Raw genomic sequence first — 16024 nt, 5'->3', positions numbered from 1 at the left:
ATGAAAAAGAAAAACCTGTTGTTACACAAATAAATACAACAAAAAATTTAATAAAAAATGAAATAATTAAGTGACAGCAATATAATATAATACAATTTAATATTATATAGGCTAAGTGTGGAGCAATAAGAGAAGGAACTCACTACATGTCTCCTGTTGATCTTCCTTAGTTGTGAGCATGTCAGTAGAGAGGGTTAGAACATCAGCAGGGCGACAGCTAGCACTAGCCAAACATCTACAGGGGTCTGAGAAGTAGGCAGACAGGAAGTGAGGGGATGTTAGTGCAGCATCACAAGCTAAAGTGTGTATATCCTTAAAGCACGTCACTTCTCTGTACCTGTGCAGTTGTCAGAGGGGCTGGATGTATCATGTGGATGAGATGTAGGGTGGTCGCTTTGGTCCGCAGCATGAACCCGCTCATAAAACGCCGGTATTAGATATGTGACATTCTACACAGATGCACAGGCCTGCTGTTAGCATGTAAACTAGCTTGGAAACATTGCTCATAAGCTGGACTCAATGTTATTGTTAATATCGTTATTAATTGAAATTGAAAGATGAAAAACAACCAATATAAAAATTTAAATATTTTAGAAATATTTTAAACTTAAAGAAAACAAAAGCACATGACAAAAGTACTAAAAAATTTTATTGAAATGAACACTAAAAAAAGCTAATTCAAAATATTCATAAAAATTATAACAGTACATAAATAATACTCATATAACACTGGTTGGACTAGATAAATCAAATTGGACCAACTAAAACTTGATTAAAAGAGTTACATTTTTCATTTGTAAAGAGTTATACAAACGTAACAAATCCCAACGGAATGTTTCATAGCATCTGTACCTTTCCAAGCAGCTGACTGCTGTTGTATCCGAGCAGCAGAGAGCTGAAGGGGTTGTTGAGACTGTGAATGGTGCCGTTGGGCTGAAGTGTCAGGAGGCAGCTACTGGGAGCAAACACACACACTGACCCAGAGTACAGCACATCTGCGCTGGGGGACAGGACACCACCCGCACCTGATTTACCCCCTGCAGGACAAGAGTGCACTGCAATGATCACACTGAAATCAATAGCAATTAAAATTACATCTAATTTAATTAATCAGCAACTAAGCTAATTAGATTGGACAAATAAAAACAAGAAACTCAATGAAAACATAGATTTCCTTTAAATCAGAGCAAATGTTGGAAAGTCACTTTAACTAGTGGCTCTGGGCTATAAATAAATCCCCACAGATACAGAAATCTGCATATTTTTATTTTAAATGTCAGTGTGACTTCGGTCTGTTGAAGCAACTATCAGTTATAAAACTGCACGCTCTGCAGTGAAAGAGTGAGGACTGACCTGAAGAAGTTTGGTTGGTCTGTCGAGAGCTTGTGTGAGAACCATCAGAAGGTTCTGGATGTGCTGATCCTTTAATCTGCAGCGGTGATCTTCCACAGGACACAGCAGCCTGCAGACGGACACATGCTGGCACCACCAAACCAGACCTGGCCTGCACATGCAATCTCTGAACACGCAACACCTGAATCACAAAGGTAAAGAAACAAGCTATGTGAAGGTGTACAGTAGACTATTACATAAATTTATCAATTAAAATAATGCTGAAAAAAAAACATTTACAAATTACAAAATAAAAATTGTAATTTGACCAAACAAATCTGCAAAAATGCCAACTGCTTGCTTAAAGAATTTTTTTAGAGACGTTATTGTGACCTTGGGAGTCCTGCAATGGAAGGGGATCTGTAGTGACGGCATCAGAGACATGATTGACAGGCCAGTCATCTCCTCAGCAGTGTTGTAATCATAAAGATGGGCAAAAGTGGCGTCACAACTAAGGATTCCGCCCTGAGGAAATAGGAGGAGGAGCTAAAACTTTTCTGGCCAACTGAGCAACAGCTTTACAAACAATTTTCTTTAAAGGTACACTACCGTTTAAAAGTTTGGGGTCAGTAAATTATTTTTAAATGTTTTTGAAAAGGCTGCATTTATTTGATCAAAAATACAATAGAAATATTGGAAAATATTATTACAATTTAAAAGATCTGTTTTCTATTTTAATTTATTTTAAAATGTAATTTATTCCTGTGATGGAAAAGCTGATTTTTCAGCAGCCATTACTCCAGTCATCAGTGTCACATGATCCTTCAGAAATCATTCTAATATGCTGACACCAAACATTTAAAAATCAACAGTTAAATTCTGTTGATTTTTATAGTATTATATCAATACAAGCTTAATTAAATTAATCAAATTATGCTTACAAATGCTTAACTTTATACATAAGGTTAACCTTTCAGTGCACAACTAGCTGCAAGGAAATGAGTCTCACATTTTGAGTGAAAGTCACGTGTGCGGTGATTCTCTCCACTCGCTCCAGCAGGAGCTCTAAGATCTGCTGCCGCTGCTCTGGTAACCGAAGCCACACAGACACAGGAAACTCAGCTCCTGTCAAACTCACTGCGCTCACCTGTGGAGAAAATGATCCAGAGCCGTGCTTTAATTAATGATGCTCAAATCCAGCACAGGAAAGCAGAGATCAGAGCCATGGACAAAACATGCAGCGTGGAATAAATTAAATATTCATGACTCATGAAACAATTTAGTGACAGCTAAGTGAATAGTTGTTTAATTAACCACAGTGTTTCTTACCACTTTTGCAGAAATAGCAACTAGTTTTCCATCAGAATCCAGAGTCTCCTCCTTCAGGAGTTCCTCTAGCATCTGATTGGCTCTTAGGAGAGAAGTCAGCTTCTGGCAGATCAAATCACTGTATCCACACTCAAACAGCTTACAAGCATGTTCATTTGCATCCAAAACCTTGCAAAAGGAGATAACATCATTAAATAATAATAAATAATAATTGAAATAACTCAATAGTTAAAAAAATAGGTGTGCAGCTAAAAGTCCAGGCAAAGAATCCCTACTACCAAAATAACGTGCGTAATTTGGCCTTTGTTAAATTGGAAAAAGGGCTTTGATGAGAACAATCATCCGATACCTGTAATGTGGTGCAGTTAATGGACAGGGCAGCTTTATTAGGGTTGATGGTGAGAGCTGTGCCTCTCTTTTCTGGAGCGGTACACATGAGCTGTCTGAGCAGAGAGCTCTCCAACACTGGAGACCCATGAGCTGATGACGGAGACACGGGGTGGAAGCAATGCAGATCAGAGCTCTGAAGATTCCTCATCGCCACTGATGAACCAACATGAGAATCACCTTTCGGAAAACAAATGGAGTAAAAATGAATATTCTGTAAATTTACTCCTCGCCATTCTTTACCAAAACAAGTTCAAAAGTTTTTTTAAAGAAATTATACATTTTTTATTTAGAAAGGATGCGTTAATTTGATCAGTGACAGTGAAGACACTTAATTTTAATTTACAAAAAAAAAATCTATTTGAGATAAATGCTGCTCTTTTGAGTTTTATATTCATTAAATTGATAAATAAATGTTAAAAAGTTTTTAAGTAAAAAAAAAAAAAAACAGTATTTACTTGAAAAGAACCCTGAAAAAAAGTACCAGTTTCCACAAAGATCTTATAATATAACAATTGTATAATAATAATTGTTTTCAACATTGATAAGAACTGTATAGCAAATAGCAAGCTTTGCTAAATTACTTTTAAAATATATTAAAACATAAAACTTTTTAATTGCAATAATATTTCACAATAATACTATTTAAAAATATGAATAATGCATACAAAAGTACAATAAAAAAAAATATATATTTCAACCCCAAACTTTTGAACAGTAGTGTTTTTTTCCCCAAACAGTGAAAGTGAATGGTGACTGAGGCTGCATTCTGTCTTGCATATTTTTGTCTTCCAAATAGTCATAAAAGTTTTGAACAAAATGAGGGTTAACAAAAGCAACCCAATCACCTGTTTTGGGCAAACTATTGCAGAAAACCATCTCCATCTCCCAACTCACTGTTGAATAACCAGATTTTCTATATTTTTTCCAAAACATTTGGCAACAACTTCTTAAGAGATCTCCCTTGTGGTACCATTTTTTTTGTCAACAACTACTGCTGTATGATGCACTGTTGTAATTTTCATAAGCTTTATCGTTATTATTTTATATTATCATGTAATATTTGGTATCACTTCAGTGTGAAAGCAGTCTGGCGCACCTGATGATGCGTCCATGCGGTTGAGAGTGCAGTTGCGCGCGGAGGGGAAGGACTGGTTCATGCAGAAGGAGTCAGTCTTCATCACACTGCTGATACTGCAGTCATCATCATCATCAGCAGCAGCAGCACAAACACTGTCGCCCCTGGGGCTGCTCCTCCGGCCCTGCATCAGCCACATCGCCGATGCGCTTTAAATCAAAGTGGACAGTCACAAATAAGATTCTAACCAACGCCGTTATTGTTCTCCAGACTAGCGAGAAAGCTTGCTCATATATATATCGCATAACAAACTAATACATCATGATTATAAGGAGCGCGACTCACCCAGAACACTTGCTGTGCTTTCAGTTTACTGCCTGCTGCCTTGGAGACAGAGAGAGGGATTGTTCCTTCTTTCCTTTTAGACGGCTAGATTGAATAATAAATAACGAAACAGACTCTTGCTTACAAACAAACAAACAGGATTTTTCAGTTATCAATGGCCATAAACAGTGTTGGTTCGAAGTATCTGCGTTAAGTATGTCACACGGCCTACTATGTTTGGCGCGTATGGAATCGAAATAAGTTGACGAGAGGGGAAGAGCCAATGAAAAAACGGAATTTTAAAATTGACAGGGAGTTAATCCAATAGAAAATCGTAATGGGCGGGGCTTAATGCATTAAGGGAGGGGTGTAGTCTCTATGGCGAAATAAGGTAATGTTTATGCTACTCAGTATTTTAGCTGTCTCATGTGACCTAGTTTTTTCCCCGTTCAGTCATGGCCTAGTTTTTCTTTCTTTTTTTTAATTAGTTGTTTCGTTTTTTTTTTTTACTGTAGCCCACACTTTTTAGGTTCTTTTGTTTCCAGGCAACTTGTTGTAGCATGTTCTTCAACCAGCAAAATAACTTCAAATGGTTAAAAACATTTATATGTAACAAATCACCACAAACTGGAGATGCACATTTTTATTTTAATGTTAAAAGCACTGCACAATGCATTAATTAACAGCTTCATCATTTTCAAGTCTGTTAACATTCTGACCCCGTTTGTCATGGACACGAACTAGTTGCTTTTAGCAGTTGTGCATTTCTGTCACTCTCGGGACTCAAGTATGTACTGCTTAGCAGTTCAAAAGTTGCCAAATAGTACAGCAGCAAGCATTTAAATCTTTAACCAGTGTAACTTCAACACTGGATAAGCCTTTGAACAAACTAAGTTTATTGTATAATGTACATTTAAAACAATAGAGAAGTAAGAAATTGTTGAACGGACTTGACACAAATTGCAGGGTTTACAAAGGAAACATACACAAGCAGTCATTTAAAGATGTTAAACTTTTTGGAGAACATTTAAACACAATAACAGCCCACATTGCTGTTGATGGCTTTTTAATTCAACACATTTTTACCAATGTACACAGTTCAGCTCTACATGCTGCTCTGCCATACATCACAGTTCTTAGTTTGTACATTCTCAGAATGATATGCAGTGCGTTTCCTTACTTAATTTTTGTATAGACCATAATCAGGGCCATTCATAAGGGCCGGTCATTCGTCCCTGTTCAGAATGGATGTCCGGAGGTCAAGGGTCAAGACCATGTTCACTTTGGCATATATGGGTTATGACGGCTGAATACAGAACCCCACAGACGAGGGAGTCCAGGAGCTTTTGTGCTTCACAGGCAGGTGTGTCTCCACAGAGATCTTAATGCGAGGTTGAGCTCAGGTATAGGTTGAACAGAAGCATGCATAACACTTTAGCATTTCTACTGTAACAGTAACAATGGCTCTCAGCAAGAGAAGTTGACACAGACACACAATGGTGGGAATCGCACACTGTGGACACCCGCCGACACAAGAGGGCTGGCACGGGATCCTGAGTCTCAAGGCTTACAGGTTCACAGAAAGGCCTAGTGATGGTAGTCCTTCTTACTGTGGGGACGGTTACCCAGGATTTTGTCGATGTCTGAGGCCACGTTAGCGGTGATCTTTGGAAGAACCTGTCAGCGAGAATGTAGATCTAATTACTAAAACACATAAAACACAAGAATTATCATGATTTTTAATTGTTTTAGCTTATTTTAATGCTTGTTCTAAATAATATTTTAATGCTTGTTCTAAAAATCTAAATATTTTTAAGTCGTCTTGAAGCCCCCTTAGAAGTTTTCTGAGGCCCCCTAGTGGGCCCCTGGTTGAGAAAGTGCTAGTCCAACCATTTCGTCAAGCTAGAAACTATGCAAAACCAGCTTTATCTGTAGCTGGTTTAGTTGGATCTCTTATCAGTGTGTGAAATTTTGCCTTGGCACATAAAAATAACATCAAGCAATATCCTGTTTTTGATGTTTTAAATGTAAATTAACCCTGTGAGATTCAGAAGATAGGTGTTAAGAGTTAAAAGCACAGAGCTGTAGCAGGCCACCAGAGTTTGTGGGATGGCAGTGATTCCACAGTGTGCGAGTGTGTTTAAGATGTTTTGATAAATCTCTTGCCTGTATCGCCCCCAGGTTCTCAGTGAGCTGTGCAGGGTTGGAGGTCCCCAGGAGAACAGAACTCACTCCTTCATTACGGAGGCACCAGGCTACAGAGGAACACAGAGAATAGATTTACGAGGAATCTGTCATTTAGTCCTACATGTATGAAAGTTTCAAGCCAGTGAATCTCAAATGAGCTAGTGGGAATTCTGAACAGGTGCTGCAGCCAAACGCTACTGTAAGGACTGTTTATACAGGAGTTTTTTAACAGTACAGGCTTTTTTTTTTTTTACAAAATATTTTTTGTTCATCAAACTGTTTACATTGAAAAAAAATACACATAAAATTAATTTAAAACAATGTTTACAAACAAATATGTTTTTCATAATAATAATAAATAAAACAAAATTTAAATAATTATTCACTATTTAAAAAATACACAATAAATAAAATTAATTAAAAACATAATATGAACAATATTTTAAAGAAAATATGTATTATTATTATTATTATTATTAATAAACAAAAATAAAACTACATTAATAAATAAAACAAAATAAAAATAATACATTTTAATAAAGAATCGTTTTTGAATATACCCCACCACATTTATAAAAACATTTTTTAAAAGCCAAATTTGTTTTTCATTAAGTAAGTAATTGTATGTAATTTTTCAACCCTCAGATTTGGTGATTTTAAAGCCCTGTGGATTAATGTCAAGGTTTGTTTCTCAGTCAGGAAATGTGCATAAAAGCAGAAATTCAGTATTTTACTGACAGAACAGTTGAGTCACTATGGCAGTGATAATATGTGGCACTTTGTTACAGTTTAAGTGAAAAAGTTATTTTGACCTACCGATGGCAAGTTGTGGCAGGGTACAGCTGAGCCTCTCAGCTATGTGGGTCAATTCCTTAAGCTTGGCCTGCTGCTTTCTGCCATCCTCACTCAGAATCTTCTCCTTCAGCCACTGGTATGACTGCAGAGAGAGAAAGAGAGAGAGAGTGAGACAAGCACAGCAAACCTGCCCTGCCCCTGACAGACCTGCCACCCTCATCGCAGTATAGCTGAAGGTGTAATCTATGCACTATATGAGCTCCTCAATCACTTCATTCAGTGTCAGACTGTCCTATTTAACTCAGCTTTGTTCTTCTGTTGAGTATAGCTGTTTTTTTTTTTTTTTTACAAAAATCTGGCACCATTTCAGTTGGATCAATTTCAGTTTAATCGACAGATATCCATCCTTATGTCTTGAGGAAAGTATGTGTCTGTCATGACAGACACTATTAAAGGAACAGTTCACCCAAAAATGAACAGTTAAGCATTACATCACTTGTTCATCAATGGATGCTCTGCAGTGAATGGGTGCCGTCAGAATGAGAGTCCAAACAGCTGATTGGCCAGAAGCAACTATTTAAATTTAAAGTGCTTTGATGGATGTGTTTCTTACAAACACTGAGCTTTTCGCTTCACAAGATGTTAACTGGTGGACTGGAGTTTTCTGGATTACTTGTTGATTATTGTTATGTTAATGTTGGCACCCATTCACAGCAGAGGATCCATTGGTGAGCAAGTGATGTAATGCTAAATTTCCCCAAATCTATTCTAATGACGAAATCAACTCATCTACATCTTGTAGAGTACATTTTCAGCACATTTTCATTTTTGCCTGAACTACTCCTTTAAAGTACCTTCAAAGAGGCCCTGGAGGATTCTGGGATGCCGTTGTCATATTTCCCTGTGATGATGCCACAGGCTAGAGGAGACCAGGAAACCACTCCAACACCTGCGGTGCACGACTGTGTTTTTAAGCTGTTTCAGTGATCGTATTTTAATTATGTGTGTTCATGTGTATATACAATATGTGTTTGTTTTTACCAATCTTATGGTAAAGCTCTGGCAACTGCATTTCCACTTTATCCCTCTGGAATAAATGATATTCGGCCTGTTCACACACAGGAGGAATCAGATTAAACTGTCTCGCTACAGAATACGCCTCCTACAGGGGGAGAAAGATATGACAAAAATGAAAAAAGAATGATATTAATATAGTTCATGAATAAAGATATAAACACAGGTTGAGTATTTTTGTGTTGTTGCCCATTAAATATATCTAAACATCCTTAAAAATTTTAATTTTTAAGGATAATTTAATAAAATTTTCTTAACCCACTAGCAACAATGAAAATAATATTTTTAAATAATTTAATAATATACTAAAATATTGATAAAATCTCTATATAAAAGCCCTAAAATCTAATGCAATTTTGTCTACTTTAAAATGTGTTTAGATACTGGAAAACAAGACAAGAAAATACAGATGGAAATACAGTAAATATGTCAAAATATCCCTTTCATTTGAAAAAACAAAATAACAAAAGGAAGCATTAAAGAAAAGTGCACAGAAGTGTTTCCTCTCTATACTCACCATGATCTCCATCGCTGACCAGCGTGATGTGCCCCAGTACATGGACATGCCATGGTTAATGATATGCGTCATGGCTCTCACTATCTCTAAAACACAAAACACACATGTACAGACAAAAATATCAGCCAAGCTTCTGGATTAGTTTGCTTTGAGATCCATTGTGAAATTACAGAGAAATAATTTGTGTCTAGTCACCATTAGATGGCGCTGTTTACGTCCTCTCCTTGCGCTGTGTTGCCATATCTGCTTATTAAGCGACTTTGGACTTGTATTTCATTAAATCATTTTTAAAAAATGAGAACTCAGAAAATGCTTTTTTTTACATTTATTTATTTATTTTTTACTTATATGATAATTTACACAGCTGTTCAGCACAGTAAAGGATATACGTAAGAAAAAAGGTCAACACGTTATTAAAGTTATTCAGCAGTGTTACAGATAACCTATCATATTTACTTATTTTACCCAAATGCTAGAATAAACCAGATTAAATTAAGCAATTCCCATCTGAAAGGACAAACATATTTAGCCAATTTAGCCATGTTCTGGGGAGGCTTATTTTGAGATTGTGTCGTCAGAACAGGTTGCATGATTTTTCGAGATCTGGCAACACTGACAGAGTTGCACAAAGGATAAACGCTAATAATGCAAAAGAACGGAAGCTATTTCACAGCCGTCTGAATTAACAGTATTAAAGATGAGAAGCACTTCTGTAAGTCAAACTGACACAACATATATCTATATATCATATATCTCTATTTCTGTCAGGACCACTATCGTCAAAGATGATTGACAGACTGAAGCTTGTGTAAATCCTAGTTTAATTAGCTATTGAGCAATGCGAAAACTGCTGATAATACTGAGGGACCTTATATATGAATGCTTAGATAGGTGTCATATTCCCATAGGTAGATGGGGATCAGCTGAAGGTCAGCTGATGCGAGCTTGACTAACGTGACCTGCCAGAACTAACACTACGCTTGATATCTCACTAAGCAAGTTTTATTGTACAAGGTACAATCATTTTAAACTTCTCTGTATTGTATATTCAAGCGTAGAAGCACAATTTTATTCATCCCAAAGCATTCCAGACATACAAATGAATGAAAATATTTTACCATTATTTACACATTATTTGTTGTAAGATTTGTTCTTAATTCATTAAAAAGTTGAATGAATAATTCATAATTTAATTATTATTTTAGCATCCTATACTACTTACAGTTCACAACCATCCTGTAACCTGGAGAATAGTCCAGTGCAAATTGCTATCAGTGCTATTTTCGGGGCTGTGTTTGCACCATTATCTGATTTGCATAATTCCTTAACTGAGTGCTAACGTACAAATAGGCAATGGCAGGAATCCTCACCCGAGAATCACAAATGGGTATCAAGGCCTTGTTAACCCAACTTTACCCTTAAGAAAATGCTCTCATCTCATAATCCAACTGGTGAGTAGATCCATTTTGCTCAATGAGTTATAATAAGGATAATGGCCCACACGACAGAGTTTAAGAGGGGATGGTTAAATTGAATGTTAACTCACAGAGGAAGGACATTTGTGTTTTTATCATCCAGAGGAATTTAACAAAGCACAATTTAACTATCCATCTGTGTTTTGACCATCATCCTTTTTTATAACTTCCTTCTAAAACCAAGAATTAATCCATTTTAAAAACCTTTTTAGTGGGGTTGACAGTATGCATGCCAATAAACCCAGCTGTGAGTGTTATCTTTTTAATGCAACCTGATTTTAGTATTTGATGTTCATATATAAAAATTTGTACATTTTGTTAAACGCTGAAACATTTACATCAACAATGAAAATGTATTTACGTTTTAGAAGCTTAAAAAAAATTATCAAAATGTATAATGTTTTGCATTAATAAATTACTCAAACTAAACATAAATTACTTTAAATATATAAATAACTAAAATTATAAATTATACTACAATTTAACTATAAATGATAAACAACTAAAAACAAATTAATTAATTAATTAAATAAATTTGCATAAATTGTACTATTACATATTAATTAAATTATGACAATTTACTTTCATTTCAACATTTTCAAGTTAGGTAAAATTATGTAATCAAACCGAATGGAATGAAAAAGTTAATCATGTCAGAATTATGTCAAATGAGGTAAATGTGAAAAATATGATGGCTTGGAACATTTTTAATCTATGAACTAAATGTATTCATAATATTTGTACGCCCCATGTTTTTCTTATACATAAAATGCTGACATTTTACTACTTTAATAATGTACATTTCAGTGTCCATGCAAACATATGAATATATATACAGTACACTTTATTCAGTAAGGATGCATTAAATTAATCAAAAATGGCAGTAAAGACATTTATAATGGTACAAAATATTTCTATTTCAAATAATGTTCTACTGAACTTTCTATTTATCAAAGAGAAAATTGTCATGGTTATGCCAAAATATTAAGCAGCACAACTGTTTTCAATATGATATCAAATCAGCATATTAGAATGATTTCATGAGGATCATGTGACACTGAAAACTGGAGTAATGATGCTGAAAATTCAGCTTGCCATCACAGGAATAAAGTCCATTTTAAAATATATTAAAACAGAAAACAGTTATTTTTATTATTTCACAATATCATCTTTTTGATCAAGTAAATGCAGCCTAAATGAGTATAAGAGACTTTTTTTTTTCTTCAAAACAATAAAAAAATCTAACCAACCCCAAACCTTTGAACAGTAATGTATGGGTGCTAGAACCATACATTTTGGACAAAACACCTATGATTATCAATGAGACCATGCATAATGCGAACAGACAACAGTGTTTGTGTCCTCATACGCTTGTGTACGATGTTGGTATATATGTTTGACAGAGCGCTTCTCTGCAGCCAATGGGAACACCATCTGTTCTGACATCCTCGAGGCATTACTGTTCTGTAGAGACCTTTACTGCTGTTCTGTGTTCAGTTCAGTACCAGAGCAGCGAGTACCAGATCCACTCGAAAACGCCTACATCATGAGCTCATAACGCTGCTTTATTGCTTCATCATTCAGATTTTCGTATGTGAAGAGCTGCTTTTCTCCGTCTCATCAGTGCTTTGACTCCAGGTGCTTTACTCTGGCCATTACTCGCTATGATCTGGGCTTTGTTGTGTGTCCACTGACTCTGCGTTTCATCTTCACTACACATGCCACCAGTGAGTGATGTCTGTGGGACGCTCTTCATCTGACAGCGGTGTCGCCGGGCTGCCCTAGTCTCATCAAATGGCACGCCTGAGGACCAAGTCCCTTCCCTAACTGTCTGATACATATTGCACAGAAAATGGAAAGCACTTACTCGGTCGGGCAGGCTCTAATCTGATTGGCTGGCACCTTCTGGGAGTAAAGACATGTAGTGGTTTTTTTTTTTTCAGTCCGCCTAAAAACAAAATTGTGTTTACAAGATACTAGTGTTGATATAACAATCACGTTTGAGAATAAAATAACTACTGGATTTGCTAAAGTTTCCAGGTTAGTGTTTTGGTTTGCAAATGATGACAGAATTTTCATTATTAGGTGAACTACTCCTTTAATTTACACCAGTCTGTTTTTGTGAAATTTCAGAAATCCCAGCGCCTTAATGGCACATTAAAACAAAACTGTGGTCAGTTACATGTTATGTCAGTCAGGTCTTTCCTGTTTAAATGGGCAGGTCATAGTTCAATGTAGACCAAACCATCTGTGAAACCAAGGCTATGGCTCAATGTATGAACATGAGAAACAAAATAACTTCTATAAAAGAAAAAGGCAAGAGAAGGTGAAAGGAGATAAAAAAAAGAACAGAAGAGTAGAAAACAGCAGCCAAAACTACCTCAGTACATAATGAAAATGAAAGCCCACACCCACTCTCTCATTATGAACTCTGTACGAATGAAGAGAAATGTGAGTGTGTGGGTGAGAATGGAGGAGAAAAAACCAAGTGAACGTCAGCTAAGCACAACAATACATCTGCTCAAGAAAAGAGAGAGCGAGACAAAAACACAGGAAGCCAGAGGCACGTCAGTGTGAACAAAAATGAATGGTTCTTCAGCAAACCATTGTATAGTTTATTCTCACGAGAGACTGAGGACTCCAGCTCAGCTCTGATGGAACATCTGAACAGCAGAACCCTGAAGTATTAATCTAATGTAATGTGGATGTGGGATTTCTGCAGCGCGTAGGCTGCAGCATGCCCACGTGTCCCCTCTGATTCTTGAGTGGATTTTGATTGCAACTGCCCCAAAAAATATTTGTATCTTTGATACATCAAGTTGAATTATTGCTATAGAAAACAAACAAAAAATGTAGGATATATATAAAAAAAAAATAATAATAATTCGACCATTCACATTCAGTATTTGGTCAATCCAGCAGTTGCAGTCCTTCAAGCTCAATCACAACTTTGCTTGGTTTATTTTAAGAAACTGTATTTGTTCAGGTTTAAAGCACATATAAACTACCATTCAAAAGTTAGGTAAGATTTTTTACAATTCTTTTTTTAAATGTTTTTTTCATACTTTTTTTAAAAAGAAGTCTCTTATGCTCACTAAGGCTTTGATTAAAAAATATAGCAAAAACAGCAATATTGTGAAATATTATATGAACTATCTTATATTTTAATATATTTTCAAATGTAATTTATTCCTCTGATGCAAAGCTGAATTTTCAGCATCATTACTCCAGTCTTCAGTGTCACATGATCCTTCAGAAATCATTCTAATATGCTGATTGGCTGCTCAAGAAACATATCGATGTTAAAAACAGTTGTGCTACCTAATATTTTGTGAAAACTGTGGTACATTTGTTTCTTTGATGAATAAAAAGTTCAAAAGAACAAGATTACACTGTAGACAAGATACAGACAAGTGCGTGCTCTAAACAGCAGCAGAATTATGCCTAAGCATTACCCATGATGCTTAGCAAACTCGGTCAACTTTAGAAAGCATCCTGGTACCACCACAATACTTCTTACTAAGGTATTAGTCATTCTGTGCTGCATGTAGGTTTGTCATATGATAGCTTGATTTGATTTGTGTGTGTGGGAACAGAGAGACAGTGTGCTGTATGATTTTGATTTGTGGCTTTAATATCTCTACTATAGACTGATGTGGATGATTCGAACACAAATAGGTAATTTGAGGTTTGGGGAAACAGCCAGTAGGTGCTTAGTCTACTCTACAATATCAGATAAACACTAATAAACACAGATATGTGTTTGGTGTTTATTAAAACGCCAACAAATATTACAGGCCATGAGGGCATTATAGAGCAAAGCTGTATTCATTCAATTATGAACGTGACCTAAAAGGGATCTGTTTGTAAGTTCTTCCATACAAGTTATGCTCTATCGACAGCATCCATGGCATACTTTCAATTACCATAGAATATAATTACAGTATTTCCCTCAGTTTGTAAAAAGTGAACAAAATCACATTTACACTAATGCACTGAAAATGAAAGGCTATAGGGTACTGCACTGCACCAAAACAATATAATCTTTATAACTATGTCTGTGCAAAATTCTAGCCACATATTATATAAACTACTTCTTAAACTATTTCTACTGTTATAAAGATTTCATCTTAATTTTAGGTCAAATAAATATCAGCAACTACACTAATTGCATTTTTTTCCTCAGTTTGGATCTTTGAATAAAACTGAGGTATTTTTTTCCTTAAAGACCATATACAGTAGATATCGGGACCAGCATTGCATTGATAGTCTAATGTCTATCTCACAAAGCTCAGCGACAACATGGCAAACACATTAACAAGTCTCCAGGGAGGCCATGGGTAGTAAAATTTGTTCTCAGTTCAGTTCCAAAATGTTCTTTTATTAAAATACCCTACTATCATTATCTTCCCACGAGGATTTAACTGTACGTGCCAAGAACACATTGCACATCAATTTGGATTAAAATCATTCCAGCCTCGATGGAAGAACGATGATTAAACGTTTTACTTTGTTAGATCTTCTGCATTCCCCCACCGCGGCTTTAAAGCTCCGATTTGTATGGAGAGTCCTCTTGAGATTATCGTCACACTGTAGGAAGTCTATGCATTACTTTTCTGGCTTGTAACCCTGATGTTAAATGTGTTTACGTGTTGATAAGACTCGCTCATACAGGCAGGAAAAATCCTAATGGAAGAAATCAGGTGTGTTTGGGTTTACTAACAAATTTGTCCCCAAAAGAGAGCTAAATCTAATGAAACCTCTCTTTGGGACATTTGGGGATGTAATAAAATACTATGCTCCACATAAAAACAATATAAGTGGTATCTCCTCATTTAGATACATGTATACATGTAGTATTAGATTGTGTGTGTGTGTGTGTGTGTGTGTGTGTGTGTATAAGTGTGAGAGAGAAAGGTCTGGAGTTTGAAGACACAGCAGGCAAAGAGCAGCTTAAAAATACAATATGCACCCCATGGGCAAGTCTCTAATCCCCCTCAGAGAGAGAGAGAGAGAGAGAGAGAGAGAGAGAGAGAGAGAGAGAGAGAGAGAGAGAGAGAGAGAGAGAGAGAGAGAGAGAGAGAGAGAGAGAGAGAGAGAGAGAGAGAGAGAGAGAGAGAGAGAGAGAGAGAGAGAGAGAGAGAGAGAGAGAGAGAGAGAGAGAGAGAGAGAGAGAGAGTCAAATAGAGAGAAAGACAGATATGGTGACGGACAGAGTGTATAAGAAGTAGACTTCCTGAGCGCTGCAGTGCTACAGAAATCGAAAGTGAGTGAGAGAGAGGTTAGACTGGGATTTTGAAAAACGGCCTCCTGAGATGTATGGAAATAGCACCCTACATCCTGTTTTACACATACAGTCACACACACACACACACACACACACACACACACACACAGAGACTAGGGCCAGAGACATAATTTAGACCAAGTATGCAAAAAGAGACTTTTGCCAAGGCCTTAAGCACAGGGTCATGCACTAAACATACACTACCATTCCATGACGCATTAACTCTCTCTGGCCCTCGA

The 16024-nt window shown here is 36.3% G+C and overlaps 2 protein-coding genes across 3 annotated transcripts in view; both read right to left on the bottom strand.

Moving 5' to 3' along the window:
- Positions 1-4724, bottom strand: part of LOC107659937 (PAS domain-containing serine/threonine-protein kinase-like) — a 23566-nt gene extending 18842 nt beyond the window's left edge. The window contains exons 1-10 of the mRNA XM_016449051.1: positions 4472-4724; positions 4148-4335; positions 3011-3228; positions 2662-2829; positions 2342-2479; positions 1726-1857; positions 1354-1534; positions 853-1037; positions 338-449; positions 144-245 (exon numbers count right to left, since the gene is read on the bottom strand). Of these exons, the coding sequence (XP_016304537.1) occupies positions 144-245; positions 338-449; positions 853-1037; positions 1354-1534; positions 1726-1857; positions 2342-2479; positions 2662-2829; positions 3011-3228; positions 4148-4325 (1414 nt within the window). The 5' untranslated portion in view covers positions 4326-4335; positions 4472-4724. The remainder of the gene's footprint in view (positions 1-143; positions 246-337; positions 450-852; positions 1038-1353; positions 1535-1725; positions 1858-2341; positions 2480-2661; positions 2830-3010; positions 3229-4147; positions 4336-4471) is intronic.
- A 341-nt stretch (positions 4725-5065) lies between these two features.
- LOC107659924 (voltage-gated potassium channel subunit beta-1-like) overlaps positions 5066-16024 on the bottom strand; it is a 37715-nt gene continuing 26756 nt past the window's right edge. For both annotated transcript variants that reach the window (XM_016449036.1, XM_016449042.1), the window contains exons 9-14: positions 9024-9109; positions 8474-8594; positions 8287-8381; positions 7454-7574; positions 6617-6705; positions 5066-6127 (exon numbers count right to left, since the gene is read on the bottom strand). In XM_016449036.1, coding sequence (XP_016304522.1) covers positions 6038-6127; positions 6617-6705; positions 7454-7574; positions 8287-8381; positions 8474-8594; positions 9024-9109 — 602 coding nt within the window. In that variant the 3' untranslated portion in view covers positions 5066-6037. The remainder of the gene's footprint in view (positions 6128-6616; positions 6706-7453; positions 7575-8286; positions 8382-8473; positions 8595-9023; positions 9110-16024) is intronic.

The sequence above is a fragment of the Sinocyclocheilus anshuiensis genome, unplaced genomic scaffold, assembly GCF_001515605.1.
Source record: "Sinocyclocheilus anshuiensis isolate Anshui unplaced genomic scaffold, SAMN03320099.WGS_v1.1 scaffold850, whole genome shotgun sequence".
In the NCBI taxonomy this organism is placed as follows: domain Eukaryota; kingdom Metazoa; phylum Chordata; class Actinopteri; order Cypriniformes; family Cyprinidae; genus Sinocyclocheilus; species Sinocyclocheilus anshuiensis.
This window is presented reverse-complemented; position numbering and strand designations above follow the sequence as displayed.